The sequence below is a fragment of the Cibotium barometz genome, chromosome 30, assembly GCF_041138505.1.
Source record: "Cibotium barometz isolate CiBa-2024 chromosome 30, ASM4113850v1, whole genome shotgun sequence".
Taxonomy (NCBI): Eukaryota; Viridiplantae; Streptophyta; class Polypodiopsida; order Cyatheales; family Cibotiaceae; genus Cibotium; species Cibotium barometz.
Genome location: NC_141075.1, coordinates 49147365 through 49165438, shown reverse-complemented (window position 1 = coordinate 49165438; position 18074 = coordinate 49147365). Strand labels below are relative to the sequence as shown.

The following is an 18074-nucleotide window of genomic DNA, read 5'->3' as shown; positions in this document are numbered from 1 at the left end:
CGAGCACTCCAAAGCCTTCCAGATTTGGGATCCCAACAAAGAGAAAGTTATATTCTCTCGCGACGTGCACTTTGATGAAAGCCTGGAGACTTCCAGATCCCCAGAATCGCCAGCAGCTTCATCAACACCTTCCTTAGTCCCACCCTCACCATTGGTTCTTACCTCTCCTCCGCCTCCACCAAGTACCTCTTCCCCTGCGCGGTGGCTTGAAACCGATCCCGTCAAGTGGGAAAGACTCCGTTGGACACCCACACGCGTAATAGCACAACTTAATACCACAATTTGAAATGGACAACTTAATTACAACTTGAAATTGAAATGAAATGAAATGAGATAAATGGACACCAGCACTGGGGCTCGAACGGGCCGACCCCCCTCCCTCAATATATCATATATTTATTGGGAGTATTTAACAAATACAATGCTCCATGGGTTCCAAGAACCAGATGATGTCCATGTACAAATGAATACAGTACCAAACAAAAAAGGTTCGAAGTCGACGTTCGAAGTAGAACGACCACTAGCGTGGTCCAGTCTCTACGGTCCTGTGCTTTCACTGGACTCCGCGGAGAGCGCCCCACTGGTGTTCCAAGACCACGCACAAACAGGCGCTCTCGTACTAACGCCTAGCTCTCCCGATCTCAGCACCTTAAGTGACCACTCGTGTGCAGAGAACGGCCGCCGGCCGCCGGCCGCCTAGCTGTAGGAGCACCACTGCTGGAGATGAGCACACAGCCGCCTTGTTGAGAGGAGATGGAGGCGCCTGCAGTAGACAGAAGAAGCAGCGCCTGTAGGAGATATAGTACCTGGCTGCAGCCTGCTTGTGTAGTGGGCAGCCCACTGGACAACCAGCGCAGCCCACAGCAGAGGGTACAGCCACCAGCAGAGGATAGTACACTGGCGCCTGCAGGAGGAAGAGACGTGGAGGAGCAGCCGACTGTAGAAGAACAGAAGCAGCTGCCCTTGTTGTAAGAGTCGCCTGGCTGCAGAGAGCCGACTGGCTGTAGGAGCAGCCTGTATGGGAGAGGCAGCATGCACAGCCTGTATGGGAGAGGCAGCATGCGCAGCAGTTTTGATGCAGGTGGAGCACACAACCGCCTGGGAGAACATGCGATGGAACAACCTGAAGAAAGCGAGGAGATGAACGCCCGGATGATTCTCCACGAAGGGTGGTCCTTTTTTTATGAGTATTGGAGTGGAGTAAAACCATAGTGTTGGCTGGCTCCCCACGTTTGCATGTGGGCGGCCAGTTCCATGGGGATGTGGGTAGGTGACCATGCACCCACCCCCTCACACACATAAGTCAAGTGTGGCTCCCCACCTTGGCCCCTAAGTGGGTGCCCAAAGGGGGTGCCTACTTTTAAGTGAGTGTGAACATATAACCTTATAAAACAAAAGGTTAGAATATAAAATATTAAACCAACATGTGTAATACACTTACCACCTGTTCACATGCACCAAAACTCGTCAGAAGACAGAGCAGACCTCACGACTCACTGGCAGGCATCCCCGTTCAGTGAGTAACACGTCAAGCAGGCAAACACAAAAATAAAAGTCATGCGAAAACAGTTTCAAACATGCAGAACATGAGTGCATGTGCAAATAGTATCATGGACATATCTCCCGTTCATGGAACAAGTACAAAATATGTGTCGGCACAAAAATGGCACGACGTAAAACATAAATCCTGGTCTTCCTATGGAGTGACAATCCCATAGGTAAGACACAGTTCCAGGCACGAGCCTCCCTATGGAGTGACAGTCCCATAGGTAAGACACGGCACGAATACTGGTTCTTCCATGGCGTGACAATCCCATGGGTCGAACACAGTCCAAGTCATGCACGGGTGGCACCAGTCTGGCTCCCGTCCATACGACACCATCCTGCTAACACACGGGTGGCACCAGTCTGGCTCCCGTCCATGTCAAGCAAGAAAACTGGCCTCTTCACATGAGACACCGGCCTGACGAGACACAAAAATTGGAGATGGACCAAATGGTCGGCCAATTGGTGACATCCCCCCGGGCTTCGAAAGAGTTGTCCTCAACTGAAAAGCCTCAAGACATGCCTGCAACAACTGTGGGTAATCAAATTTCACCTTTTGGCAAGTAATACATGCACGTACATAAGCCTCAATATCTTTACGCATGGTTGGCCAAAAGAAATATCTCTGAATCATGCGTGTAGTAGGCATAATACCTCTATGACCAACATAAGGTGGAGCGTGACATTCGTCCATAACCTTTGGACGCAAATCCTTCACCACACATAGGCAATTATCCTTCATAAGATAACCCTCGTTGATAACATAAGAGGCATGTGAATGACCAGCCATCAAATCAGTCCATATATGGCAAAAATCAGCATCCAAATGATACAAATCTCGCATAGTAGATAAGTCGCCATGAGAGGCCACTGAGATTGCAGCTATATGCTATATAAGGCCTCCTGGATAGTGCATCGGCCACCACATTTTTCTTTCCTGGAGTATGCACAATTTGAAAATGAAACATGGAAAGAAAGTTTGCCATTCTCATCTCCTTCTCCGAAAGCTTTGTTTGAGATAAAAAGTATCTCAAGCTTTGATGATCTGTCTTGACTACAAACTCAACCCCAAGAAGATAATGTTTCCATATCTTTAAGGTGTGAATTACAGCCAAGACTTTCTCATAGATATCCATATGAAGCTTAGCATCATGCAAACGACGGCTCTCGTATGCAACTGCTTGCCCTTCTTGATTTAGGACAGCTCCTATACAATCACCACAAGCATCACATTCAAGTACGAATGACTTGTGCAAGTCAGGAGCAATCAATACTGGACCACATATAATAGCATGCTTGAGCTGCAAGAAAGCATCCTGTTCTTTTGAAGTCCATTTGAAAGTGATTTTCTTCTTTGTGAGATCATGTAGAGGAGTGGCGATCATGGCGAAGTGCCTTATGAACACCTATAATACGAACATAATCCCAGAAAACTACGTACTTGATGTACGTTTTGCAATTCGGGCCAATTCCGAATGGTCTCTATCTTTGCAGGATCCATTGTTACGCCATCTTTGGATACAATATGACCCCGATAATGAATCTCTGAAAGAAAAAACTCACTTTTCTTGGCATTAATGAAAAGTTTATGCTTCCGCAACTCTTCAAATACTGTGACCAAATGAGTTCTATGTTCCTGCTCATTCTTAGAGAAAACCAAGATATCATCAAAAAATACTCCTGTGAATTTGCGATGGGGTCGAAATATCATATCCATCATACGATTAAACGTAGCAGGAGCATTGGTGAGACCAAAAGGCATTACCAAAAATTCATATAATCCAAAGGCTATCCTGAATGCAGTCTTATGGACATCTTGTGGAACCACTCGTATTTGGTGATAACCACTCTTCAAGTCAAGTCGGCTGAAACAAGTTGAATCATCGAGCTTATCCAAGATATCATCAATACACGGAATTGGGAATCTGTTCTTGATGGTAAGCTTGTTTAAAGCTCTATAGTCCACACACATACGGAATGATCCGTCCTTCTTTTGAACAAGAAGCACAGGAGAGCAGTAAGGTGAGGAACTGGGCTGAACCAAACCTTTCTCTAAAAGCTCGTTTACCTACTTCATGATCTCTTCTTGTTGTGCAGCACTCACTTGGTATGCGGGTTTTTTAGGTGGAGAACTACCTAGCACAAGATCTATGCGATGATCTTCGGGCCTTTGGGGAGGTAATTCACCTAGCAATGAATCAGCAAAACAGTCGTTGAATGCATAAAGAAAATTCAGCCTATCATTAGTCATAGCATCCACATTTTGATGATTTGGTACAAGGCTATCACGAACAAAAACCAAGTACGCAGAAAGACTCTTTTTCATTGCTTTATTAATTTAGATGTGTGATACAAGTGGGATGGAATCCCCTTCTTTGCCAGCATCAATAGAATGCATGCGGCCTTTATGCATAAAAGAAATCATATTGGTCTTGTACTCTTTGCCGGGCTCAAGCCTATGATGCCACGGCTTGCCCAACAATACATCACATCCATTTAGTGGAGCAACTAGGAAATGTTCATTATCAAGGTAGCCCTGGATATATATGCGCAACTTCCCTATGAATGGGGTAACCTGCACCTCTTTACCAACAAATGCAGCTTCGGCTTCAATCTGAGGTCCCATGTTCTCAACCTCAATACCCAATGCAGCTGCCGTTTGCATAGAGATGAAGTTATCGGTTGCACAATCATCAAACATGAATAAGGCGGACTGATCCTTGATTTGTCCCCAAGCCTTGCATACCATACGCTCTTTTGCATCATGACTTGTATTTCCTTGCACATCACGAACTGCATGTACATTAGTCTTGGTCTGCTTGTCCTTGTGCTTAGGTTTGCGGTCAGGGCACAGTCTAAACATGTGCTCTTTGCTACCACAAGAAAAACATTTTCCATCCTTGGCATATTGCTCTCTTTGCTCCGGGGTTAAGCCGAATTTGTTCTTCCTTGGGCCCTGATCTTTAGATGTGGTATTTTCAGCTTTACCACCCTTGTAGGTCTCCCGGAAGTTCTTTTTAGGTGGTTGTCCACCCTTTTGCAAATTTGGGACAGCCTTGTCTTTCCCCTTGGAACCTCCTTGATCCTGCTTAATTTTGAGCACCAATTGCTCCGTAGCAAGAGCAGAAGTTGTGAGCTGTTGCAAAGTATGTTTCGGGTGCAATTCAATGCCCGAACGATATGCTGGTTGCAGTCCAGAGTGAAACTTCCTCTTTCTTTCATCCTCAGTGATTTGCATAAAGGGAGTTACTTCCAGCAACACTTTCCAAAACTTGTTAACATACTGTTGCACGCTTTCATTATCTCTTTGCTCCAGCCTATCCCACTTTTGGGTGAAAGTTTGCTCCGCATTTGGTGGCAAAAACTGAGCATAGAATCTGTTTTTAAATTCCTTCCAGGTGCAAATGGGATCCTTGGTAATCTTTTCAGTGATCCACCAATGAGCAGCGGTTCCTTTCAAAAACATGCTAGCATGGCGTACTTTAGACTTCTCAGTGAAGTCCTCATCGCTAAAGGCAATGTCAAATTGTGCCACAAATGCTAACACTTTGGAAGCATCATGCTCTCCATGAAAAACATCAAACTTGACAAATTTGTCACCTGCTTTAAATTCCTTGAGCTTTCTGGCATGAGGCTCATGGTCTTTTCTTTTTCTTTTCCCCTTATCCAAAGGGGCAGCCCTATCTGCATGGGCTCCATGGACCGTCATAGAAGTTTCATGAGGCACGGCGGCATGCGCTCCACGAACTTGAAACTCAGATGCATGTGACTTTCCTGCATAAGGCAATGTCTCTCCATGAGACAACTCAGAAGGCAAAATTTTCGTAGTAGCAGATCTGTCACCCTTACCATGGGATACATGTCTTGAATGCATGTGACTTTCATGCCCTCCATGAGCACTAGCATACATATACCTGTCGGGCTTTATGCCTTATGGAGAAGATGCATGACGAGAGGTGACTGTCACCTCTTCCTTTTGCATAAAAGACCTCAACCTTTGAGATGCGGGATCTCCATGCTTCAGACGAGGTGGACTTCAAAATTTCAGCTCTCCGTCGTCCCCCTCTTTGATATCACCTTTGCGGAGGAGGTAGGCAAGTGCCAACTCCCTTGGCTTCTTGCCCACTTCCCATGCCATGGACTCAAAAGTTACATCTACCATTGCATCAGCTTTCCTAGCTTCAATGGCACTTTGCACATGGGGATCTTCATGCAGAAATTTTAACTCTTGCTCTTGAGCCTACAAAAGTTTTCTCATATGTTCCATTTCAGCCCTCATTGCATCAAGCTCTTGTTCAAGCATGACTGTCTTTCCTTGAGACAGTTGACCCTTTGATTCACTATCATTACCCCTTTCAAGGGGCTTGTGCCTTCCTCGCAGAGCATCAGAACCACAGGGGACACCAGATGGACCCCTCGAATTAGGCACTTCCAAAGGGTTGCCTTGGCTGTCCATTGTGTTTAAGTGTGCTAAAAGCGGGGTGTCCAGTACACAGGTTCGTTTCCCCACTAGGAAGAGGGAAACAACCGTGCTCTGATACCAATGAAACCGATCCCGTCAAGTGGAAAAGACTCCGTTGGACACCCACACGCATAATAGCACAACTTAATACCACAATTTGAAATGGACAACTTAATTACAACTTGAAATTGAAATGAAATGAAATGAGATAAATGGACACCAGCACTGGGGCCGAAACGGGCCCACCCCCCCCCCCTCAATATATGATATATTTATTGGGAGTATTTAACAAACACAATGCTCCATGGGTTCCAAGAACCAGATGATGCCCATGTACAAATGAATACAGTACCAAACAAAAAAGGTTCGAAGTCGACCTTCGAAGTAGAACGACCACTAGCGTGGTCCAGTCTCTACGGTCCTGTGCTTTCACTGGACTCCGCGGAGAGCGCCCCACTGGTGTTCCAAGACCACGCACAAACAGGCGCTCTTGTACTAACGCCTGGCTCTCCCGATCTCAGCACCTTTGGACCGTGGTTCTCCAATAGCTTGGACTACCCGGCACCGAACGGGTGTTGCCGTGGAGAGAGTCCCTTATAAGATTTATCACAAAATACTTTACTTAAATCTGAAATTCACTTACTTGTGGATGGCAGAAGGAAGTCCAATACCCATGGTGTCTGTGTGCAGCTACTTGAGAGGGACACCGAGACACAGCATGTCGAGAGGAGTAGTTGCTGTATGAGGTGACACACAGCCTGTATAGTTGCCAGGCTACAGTGGAGAAGGGATGGCAGCTTGCAGCCACCGGCCTGTAGCGCACAGTTTGCGGGAGAAGACACACACAGTGGACAGTCGCTTGCAGAAGTTGGAGCGCTGCCTACATGAGATGGAGAAGTGACCGCTTGTGTGCAGAGAACGGCCGCCGGCCGCCTAGCTGTAGGAGCACCACTGCTGGAGATGAGCACACAGCCGCCTTGTTGAGAGGAGATGGAGGCGCCTGCAGTAGACAGAAGAAGCAGCGCCTGTAGGAGATATAGTACCTGGCTGCAGCCTGCGCAGCTGCCTGCTTGTGTAGTGGGCAGCCCACTGGACAACCAGCGCAGCCCACAGCAGAGGGTACAGCCACCAGCAGAGGATAGTACACTGGCGCCTGCAGGAGGAAGAGACGTGGAGGAGCAGCCGACTGTAGAAGAACAGAAGCAGCCGCCCTGGTTGTAAGAGTCGCCTGGCTGCAGAGAGCCGACTGGCTGTAGGAGCAGCCTGTATGGGAGAGGCAGCATGCACAGCCTGTATGGGAGAGGCAACATGCGCAGCAGTTTTGATGCAGGTGGAGCGCACAACCGCCTGGGAGAACATGCGATGGAACAACCTGAAGAAAGCGAGGAGATGAACGCCCGGATGATTCTCCACGAAGGGTGGTCCTTTTTTTATGAGTATTGGAGTGGAGTAAAACCATAGTGTTGGCTGGCTCCCCACGTTTGCATGTGGGCGGCCAATTCCATGGGGATGTGGGTAGGTGACCATGCACCCACCCCCTCACACACATAAGTCAAGTGTGGCTCCCCACCTTGGCCCCTAAGTGGGTGCCCACTTTTAAGTGAGTGTGAACATATAACCTTATAAAACAAAAGGTTAGAATATAAAATATTAAACCAACATGTGCAATACACTTACCACCTGTTCACATGCACCAAAACTCGTCAGAAGACAAAGCAGACTTCACGACTCACTGGCAGGCGTCCCCGCTCAGTGAGTAACACGTCAAGCAGGCAAACACAAAAATACAAGTCATGCGAAAACAGTTTCAAACATGCAGAGCATGAGTGTATGTGCAAATAGTATCATGGACATATCTCCCGTTCATGGAACAAGTACAAAATATCTGTAGGCACAAAAATGGCACGACGTAAAACATAAATCTTGGTCTTCCTATGGAGTGACAGTCCCATAGGTAAGACAGTTTTCCAGGCACGAGCCTCCCTATGGAGTGACAGTCCCATAGGTAAGACACAGCACGAATACTAGTTCTTCCATGGCGTGACAATCCCATGGGTCGAACACAGTCCAGGTCATACACGGGTGGCACCAGTCTGGCTCCCGTCCATGTCAAGCAAGAAAAGTGGCCTCTTCACATGAGACACCGGCCTGGCCTCAAGTGAACGAGACACAAAAACTGGAGATGGACCAAATGGTCGGCCAATTGGTGACATGGCTTCACTCTACATTGCGGATTCTTAAGTCCCTTCTCCAACCATTTATCAGTTTGGGATTGCTCCATTCGAATTGAGGAGATCTGCCAAATTACAACCCCTAGGTGCTGGCATGCTTGCAATTAATTTTGCATCGATGACTTCCTTGATGCATCATGCGGAGCCTTCTACACTACAAGAAGCCTTACAAATTGTTGAGTGGCGGCTTGCAATGGAGGCGAAAATGGATGCCATTAACAAAAATCACACATAGGAAATTGTTCCCCGCCCTTCTCATAGGAGAGTTATTGGCGTCAAATAGACTTATAAAGTGAAGTTTCTTGCCAATGGTTCACTCGATAAATATAAAGCCCGCTTGGTGGCTAAGGGCTTTGCTCAGAAGGAAGGCGATGACTTCTCGGAGACTTTTGCTCCCACCGCCAAGTATACCACCATTTGCAATGTTCTTACCATTACTGCTCACTTCTCTTGGCCCATCTTTCAGATGGATGTCAAGTCTGCCTTTCTCAATGGGGACCTTCAGGAGGAAATATATGTTGATGGCTTCATCCGCGATGGTTTCGAGTACCATGTTTATCATTTGCGGAAAGCTCTTTATGGCCTTAAACAACCTCCCATGGCATGGTACCAAAAGATCGATGCTTTCTTTCTCTCTCGTTCCTTTGAGAGAACTCCTTCTGACAGTAACCTTTATGTTTCACATTGTGATTATCATTTTGTACGTTGATGATCTTGATCTGACCCCGACCGCACTGCTATGATTATGGATCTTATAAGTCATACCTTTGAGATGACTAATCTTGGTCTACTTCACTACTTTCTTGGCATGGAGGTCTGGCTGTAACATGCGGAGAAGATCGATAACTTCAATGCTCAGAAATCAGCACACTTTTCGCGACGGAATTAACGCACAAACTGAATGAAGATGTGCAAAAAAAATGAGAGAGAGAGAGAGAGGACACAGTACTGGGTCCCAAATACCCTCTGTAGGGCCCCCACCATGGATGGTGTATTTGCTTTATTAGAATGATGTAAATCTGAAAAGAAAATACAAAAATCTTGACCTTTCTTGGCTGAGAAATCTCTGCCCTTGACCTGCAGTCCTCCACCCCTTTGCTTTAGCAATTTCTTGGCTGTCCTAGCCCTGTTTTCCTTGAGCACTTGGTGAATTGTGAGATACCACAATGGGATTGTGGCTCTCCTATTTATACTTATACAATAAAGCAGTCGGCCAGTACTAAAACCAGGCGGCCAGTTCTATTCTTGCCCACGACTGAATATTCAGTATTAATGTTGAATAAAATAATATAAATGCTGCGCATCTGTCACGTGCACACCATTCAGGTGTACAGTGACATGGCATCATTTCTAGCATCATAAACATCGTTAGGATTTATCAGGCATTTAAATGACTGTTTTCAGCATGTACCACATGGTATGGGTTGGATTCAGCATGATAGCATCACATTAGCCATATAGACCAGCATTTGGGCGCTTGTGGAGGTAGCCGACAGCATGTATACATCAGCCGACAGAGTATGGACAGCAGCCGACAGCATTTACAGCCAAGTTAGTATTTTATGCTATTTATTTGTCCAAAGTTGCTGGCCGACCAGCCTTATTTGAGCTATATAAAGCAGGCGCCTCTATTCCTCACACCATCCCAGCATCCAGCAAAGTGTCTCCAGCGTTTCTCCTCCAGGAAGCCTTGGGAGCAGCATATTCAGCCACGCATCAGCATTCAGTACATCATCTTCAGCAAACGCATCTATCTCCTCAGCGTTTCCTTCCCAGGTAACAGGAGTACATCTGCGTTTCAGCATCCCATCAGCATTGCTTCAGTCCCAAAGCCATCCCTTCAGCGTTTCCTTCCCAGGAGACAAGGGAAAGACAGTGGGACAGCAGTTCATTCAGCATATCAGTACATTCAGCATATAGGCAGCATATTCAGTATCATAGATCTATTCAGATCTCATTGTAACCGCATTCATCATCTAATATAGCTGCATTGCATTGACACATAACATCATTAAGTGCAGTTTAGTTAGACTAAGGTTGTGTTTACTACGGTCGAAGACCTCACATGTCACATGCATCTCTTCCTGGCTGGCTGGGCATCAAGCGCCTCATTTAGGATAGGGCTGGGCACTGTTTTAGACTGTTTTGGGGACTGGGCAGCCTGTATGGGCTGCCCCATACTTGCCCTTACAGCCATAACTGGCTGTACAGCCTGTAGGCTTCCCATAGCCTGCCCTTAGGGCTGTCCTACAGCGGCTGGTGGGTTCAGCCAGGGCCTTCCTGGCCCTCATGGGGGTGGTTTCACACCATCCCCATGCCCACACTAAGACTTGGGGTAGCCCTATGGGCTGGCCCCTTTTCCTAAAAGCAAACCCTAACTACCTACTCAATGATCTGGCATCCAATACCATACCAGATACACAGAATCACTGACATCATTCCAGAGGGAGACTCACAGCGCGGACTCGCACTGTTTCATGTGCATCCAAGCACATTACTGTTCATTATCGTATGGTTCGTGATTGCTTGGCACTCGATACCTGAACACTGGAGTACTATCCTACCAGGGACCAAGGACAATGTGGCGGACATCTTCACCAAGGCGCTTTCCAAACCAACTTTGGATCATTTACTTCCACACACCGGTATCGGTCCTCTTCAGTAAAATTGAAGAGAGGTGTTGGACGGGTCATCTCCACTGTTCTGCGTGCTTCCCTGCTGTTTTGTCACGTGCATCCCGCACTCGGATGCCACGTAGACATATCTATACAGAAGGTGCAGGACCTAGGATGGAAAACCGGTTCCATGTGAGCCCAATCCGGGACGAGTCAGCCAAGGTTCCATTCCAGTCGTCTGAGGTCAGGTGTGTGCAAAGTTGCAGCTTATACACAGTGATCTTTGTGGTCCCATGCAGACGAAGTCATTAGGTGGTTGCTTCTATTTTGCAACATTTATTGATGACTTCTCTCGTATATGCTGGGTCTATCCTTTGACACAGAAATCACAGGTATATGATGCATTTTTGGCCTTTGTAGCACTTGCTGAGACAGAGTCAGGAGGCAAGGTCAAGACTCCGTGGGTTGCAGAAAGGAAGAATCGGTCACTCATGGAGATGGCCAGATGTATGCTAAAGGCAAAGAGGCTACCACATATCTTTTGGGTGGAAGCTGTCATGTGTGCTTGTCATATTTTGAATCGATGTCCCACAAAGGCATTGGTTTCCATTACTCCTTTTGAGGCTTGGCATGGCCGCAAGCCTTCTGTATCACATTTTCATATCTTTGGGTGTCTTGCATATGCACACATACCCAAAGAGTTGAGGAGGAAGCTGGATGATAAAGCCACAAAATGCATTTTTGTTGGGTATAGCCGTGAGAGCAAGGGCTACCGGTTATATGACCCACTATCCAGGAAGATATTCACTAGTCAGGATGTGATTTTTGATGAAAAATCAGAAATATCCATGGCTGGTTATGAGGCAAATCAGGCTGAAAATGATGTGTTTGAAGGTCTACTACCTATGGAGTTTCATTCCCCAGTTGGTGATCCAACTCATGAGGGTACAGGATAGCCAGCAAATGATGTAGGTGGTGCAAAAATTCAGCAGCAAAATGAGCCAGAAGCTGAACCAAATATGGGGCAGCAGGCACCACAGGTCAGACACATACCTAGATGGTATTTGAGGACATTACAGGACAGCCATTTAGAGGGTCCTCTTGCTGGTCGTACTCGTAGGGAGACACGGACCAATGAGCATGCACACATCATGGATTTGAATCTGGTTATGGCAGCCAGTTTACAGGATGATGATGAGCCTGATTCATTTGTGGATGCACGAGATAATGTGCATTGGAACAAAGCCATGCAGGATGAGCTTGATTCTATTAAAAGGAATCAAACATGTGATTTGGTTGATCTGCCCAAAGGCAAGAAAGCAATTGGTACTAAATGGGTCTATAAGTTGAAAAGACATGCAGATGAATCCATTGACAGGTACAAAGCCCGTCTAGTTGCAAAGGGCTATGCACAGAAGAAGGGCATTGATTATGAGGAGACATTTGCTCCTACATCCCGTATGTCGACACTTAGGTGTGTCATTGCATTGGCTGCACACCGTGGTTGGGTTGTTCATCAGTTGGACATAAAGACTGCATTCCTACATGGGGACCTCGAGGAGGAAGTTTATGTATTTCAGCCCATGGGTATTGCAGAACATGGTCATGAGGGGAAAGTATGCAGGCTGAAAAAGGCCTTGTATGGTTTGAAACAAGCTCCACGAGCTTGGTATGCAAAAATAGATGCTTTTCTACTCACTCAGGGATTTGTGAACAGTCCATCAGAAGCCACTCTGTATGTAAAGAAAGAAGAGACAGATCTGCTGGTCATCAGTCTTTATGTGGATGATCTCTTGCTCATGGGATCAAATGATGACAAAATTGCAGCTTTTAAAGAGATACTAGAACAGACATTTGGCATGTCTGACTTGGGGCTTGTACATTACAATTTGGGCATACAGTTTGTGCAGGATAACAGAGGCATTGGGTTGTTGCAATCACGGTATGTTGCTAAACTTCTGGAGAAGTTTAAATTTCAGGATTGCAAGCCTATTAGTACTCCTATGGAGCCTGGGATGAAACTGTCACTACAAGATGACAGTATTTCCTTTGATGCCACTACATATGCTCAGGCTGTTGGGTGCCTTATTTACTTGTGTAATACAAGGCCAGATATTCAGTATGCAGTCTCTCAGTTGAGCAGATTCATGCACAGCCCGCGGTTTGTCACATTGGCAAGCTGTGAAGCGTGTATTCCGTTATTTGCAGGGTACCTTTTCTCTTGGATTGCTTTATCCTGAGGGGGGTGACATGCAGTTATACGCTTACAATGATTCAGATTGGACTGGTGATTTTGATACCAGACATTCCACTAGTGGAAATTGTTTCTTTCTTGGCTCTTCATGCATTTCTTGGCTAAGCAAGAAACAGACCACAGTGGCCACTTCGTCTTGTGAGGCAGAGTACAGAGCAGCCTACACTACTACTGTTGAGTGTGTTTGGCTGCGTCGTCTCATGACTGATATGGATATTTCAGTGGAGGAGCCTACACCTATCTATACTGATAATCAGAGTGCCATTGCTGTGGCCAAGAATCCTGTGTTTCATGCTCGCATGAAACACATTGAGATTCACTATCATTTTGTTCGGGAGAGACTCCAGGCAGGAGATATCAGTCTGATCTACTGTCCTACAGATCAGAATGTGGCAGACATCTTCACCAAGGCATTACCACGTCCGAAATTCGAAGCATTCCGCAGTGCTTTGAATTTGTTTCCTTTTGGTGGATGATGTACAGTGATCACATATCACTCCAAGGGGGGTTGTTGGGTTTTATGCTGTGTATGCACCCAGAGGAGTGCTAGTGATCATCAGTAGATTACTGGGGCACTTTTTACTTCAGTTAGTGGAGGTTTTTCCCCCCCAGTTTAGCTTAGTTTCACTTATATTCAATTTATAGGTGTTTTGGTCCACCCGCCACATTTTATGGCCGGACATGTGAACACATCTCTTTAGGTCACTATTATGTGGCTATTGTACTTCACATTTTTCATCAAGCTGAATACAAAGAAGTCGTGTTCTCTCTCTGTTGGTCTCCACGTCTGTTTGCAGCATCTCCAAACCCTAACCCTGACACTCCTTTGGCCTTCAGTCCCCGTAAGTGAGGCCATGATGAGCAACTCCCCTGAGGGAGGACTCGGGCCTGGAAGCCCCTGTCAAGATGTCTACAAATGAGTAAGAGCCTGGCCTTATATAGCCCCTACTAGAGCTGGCCGACTTGCTCTAGAAAAAAGACCCACAACTAGACAAAATAAATATGTGAAAAATGGGTGGCCAACCCTACAACCAAGGGCCCTGAGTAGAGGGAAAAATATGGTGCTGCCCGAGATAAATCTAGGCACCCCTGATACACAACCTGGGCACACCACAAGGAGATGAATAATGCTAACACCCCCTCTCAGATCCTGGGGGAGAAACCGGTCCAAGGAGCTGGAAAAAGAAACCTCCAAAGCAAGTCAAGAAGTCAATTTACTCCCGCCTCTGCCACTTACTCCAAGAAATTGCTCCCGATCCAGAAGTCCAACAAAATCTAAAAATGAACCACCAGATGTCTATATCTCCAACCCAATCTCTATCATACCAGTCCAGACAATGTGCTCCCTCTTCAGCCCAAGAAAGGATGTCGTCTGAGACTACTTCCAAGAAAAAATCTGCTCTTAGAGAACACCGCCAAATTGTCTCCCTGTTGGCACCCCCTCTAGACACCCTAGAGGCCCACAATGTCTACATCAGCCCTAGTACTGAAGCCTCCAACTTTGAGCTTCTTGAGCACCAATCTCCCGATACAAGTTTTCCGGATCTCCATGTATCCCTCGGTCCAAGAATGCCTCTCTGTCCTGCTAACACTCCAAGTGGAAGAAACATACCTCCAGCACTCTAGCTAACAATCTTGCTGACACCTGACCATTAAAACCTGTATCCATAACTCGCCGTCGCATGATGGGACTACTACTCACACACCCCTATGAGTCACCCAATCACATGGCAACACCACCTGAGCTCTTTGGTGTTAACTATGGCACTGAGCTCAAGAAAGATCTCCTGCCAAAACCTGACACCCCCAGCTGGCAAGCTCCCAACCAACTAGTCATCTGTCCATGTGGAACCAAACATCCACAACTCATTATCCCAAAGCATAATCTGATGTCAATCATCTGCTCCAAACTGCTGCTCCACTGGTACCTACCTGTACCCAATGAACCTGTACACTTGCCATGCATCCTGTTCCCATCCTGCAAAACTGTGCAAGTACCTGTGAACCTCGACAACAGCTCTCGTCACCAAGTGACCTAGCCTGCCTCTGCCTCTGCATGAATGCTGATATCAACTTGTACACCAAGCTCCCAAATCAATGCTCATCCTAGGGATGAAGACTCCTATGCCTGTACCCTTTAATCCAGAAGGCCATCTGCCTGGGGAATAGGAGTGGCTCACCTTGCCAAGTAACCACATCCCCCTCTCAAAATGAACACCCTGAGAACCTAAAGGAAACACCTGTACACCAGCAAAACTATGCTGAACTCGCACAAACTCATAGACCCCCTCTGCTGTCGGGAAAGGACTAACTGTCTTCCACACACAACTAGAGGATGTGAATCCAAGTGTGCACCCATGAGTCTGAAAACTCTGACAAAGCAAAGATTGGCCAAGCAAGGGCTCAAGGCCATGTGGGAAGGCACCATTCCTGGAAAAGAACACCTGCCTCCACTGCCTCTAAAAACGCAGATGAGATAATGCAAAAAAAACGTTGCTGTAACCAACCGGCAGCACATGTACCAAGAAGAAGAGAGGGAAGAGAAAAACACAGCACCTTCATCACCTCCTCTGGGGGAAAACACAACCATGCTGCCCAGCATCTCCTCTGGAGAAAGAACGCAGCCAGGCTGCCCAGCACCTCCTCCTCTGGAAGAAAACGCAGCCATGTTGCCCAACACCCCCTCTGGAGAAAAACGCAGCCATGCTGCCAAGCATCTCCTCCTCTAGAAAAAAACGCAGAAATCCTTCTCTCACAGAAAAAAAATGCCAGAACACCTTCTATAGAAGAGCCTCAACCCAGTGCTCTGATACCATGTCAAAAGTGCGCAGCGGAAAGCGTGAGACATAGGCACACAGAGAAAGAAAACGACTCCCTTGAGGAAGGACCCGGGCCTAGAAGCCCCTGTCAAGATGTCTACAAATGAGTAAGAGCCTGGCCTTATATAGCCCCTACTGGAGTAAGCCGACTTGCTCTAGAAAAAAGACCCACCACTAGACAAAATAAACATGTGAAAAATGGGTGGCCAACCCTACAACCAAGGGCCCTGAGTAGAGGGAAAAATATGGTGCTGCCCGAGATAAATCTGGGCACCCCTGATACACAACTTGGGCACACTACCAGGAGATGAATAATGCTAACAACTTACTCTATATGGTGGCCTATTAGGATGTGAACTCCCAGGTATAAGATCTATATGATGATCTTCAAGCCTTTGGGAGGTAAGTGACCTGGTAGTGAGTCTCGAAAACAATCTTGATACTTGCTAAGGAAACCAATTCTGTCATTATCCGGTATGGATACACTTTCTCTTACATTTTCTTCACGATTTCTAACAAAAAGCAAGTGACAAACAATGGATCTCTTTATTTCTTTGCGAACAACAATATGATTTACAAGGGGTATAGAAGCACCAGGTGTGCCTGCATGTCTACATATATCTCTACCCTTATGTACAAAACAACGATTCCACTCTCAGCTATGAGAGTTATTTGGGCAAATGAAATGTATATTGATATGCCTAAGTGCCAAAGGCCATTGACAAGATTGTTCACAGGTGTGAAGCTTTACTTGATCCTTTGCCAAGGGCAAGGCAGTGAATTTAAAACTCGTTGAGCGTCTCAATTTGAAGGATTCACGCATGATCACATAGGGGTGGGATCCCATGGGGCTCTTACGGTGATGAAGGGCTGAGGGGTGCCAATCATTTGGAAGACATTGTTTGCTACTATCTTCACTTGCATTGTGGAAAGAAGTGGTAGTTTGACAAGGCTAGGCCCACTGATGATGCTTGATGTATTTCACTCCTTAATGGTAATGAAAATGCCAGTTTAAAGAGGACGGGGGAGGGGGATCAGCCCATCTTCTAGTCCCTAATGTTTGAAAATGTGTCATGATGGAAAGAAGCAAACTTTCTTATGTATATTTGTGAAATGATGTTTCAATGCATATGCTGAATTCAATGGTTAATTACTATGTGCAAATACTCTTGGTTTGCACTTCCAGTTTGCTACGAATCGTACAAATCTAAATGGATTCTGCAAATCTATGAGCGTACAGAATGCAACCTTGACGCCCATAAGTCACTTGTCCCCTTTACATTCCATCCTCAACCACCCTAGGAATAAGCCTAGCCTATGCTAAATTTGAACTCACAAAAGATATCCAAAACTCACTCTTCCCAAACCCTACTATGCTGCCCTAAAACATAGGGCTCCTCCCTACGTGGGAAGACAACATATACGGGATGCTTGAAAAAAAAAAAAGCATCGAGGCCAAAGTAACACAAGTCTAATCTTCCCCTAAGTCCACGTGTGCTCCTCTGAAGCTATAGGCTCTATCTCTAGTCAGTAGCTAACACAAATGAAATGCTGATATAAAAAAATCTGCTAGCCCTAGGCTGTGATAACAACTGTAAGACTACTACTACTGCTGTGGAAGTGTAAACAAAGAGAGAAGTGCAATGCAAGATTCACAAACACAATCACACCCCAATATTATACACAATGAATGAATGTACAATTTACTGTCTGGAGTCCCTGCTATTTTGGCCTGGCTTCCCACGCTAGCTGCTGCTATGCGTATTGATGCTGCAGGTGCATCACAAAATCAGATCTTTTCTACTTGTTAATCCTTCCACAGATTCCTTGATTAAGGTATGCCTGATGTTCCAACTCCCAAGTTCCTCCACGGACCATCTTCAACGTCTTCTTGAAAGGTTTCAGAAACTGACTGCTCTTTAGCACATTCAGGTGTGACTCTACCCCCAATTGGATGCATTGACCCACTACAATAGTACAACATTCCTAGATAAGGAACAATCAGGTGGGGAATGCGCAATACCGGTTGAGGCCACAGTTGCTGCCAAACGCCCTAAACCCCTGCCTCATACACGCCAAAACAAACAATCCCGCGAGACGAGAACCCTAGTTTTGAGAAACGATGCATACCTCGAGGGGAAGACTCAT

The 18074-nt window shown here is 46.2% G+C and overlaps 1 protein-coding gene across 1 annotated transcript in view; it reads right to left on the bottom strand.

The window, feature by feature from the left end:
* LOC147621585 (ubiquitin-conjugating enzyme E2 32-like) overlaps positions 1 to 18074 on the bottom strand; it is a 41019-nt gene that overhangs the window by 22542 nt on the left and 403 nt on the right. The window contains exon 1 of the mRNA XM_086824376.1: positions 18057 to 18074. This exon is cut by the window's right edge and continues 403 nt beyond it. Within this exon, the coding sequence (XP_086680502.1) occupies positions 18057 to 18074 (18 nt within the window). The remainder of the gene's footprint in view (positions 1 to 18056) is intronic.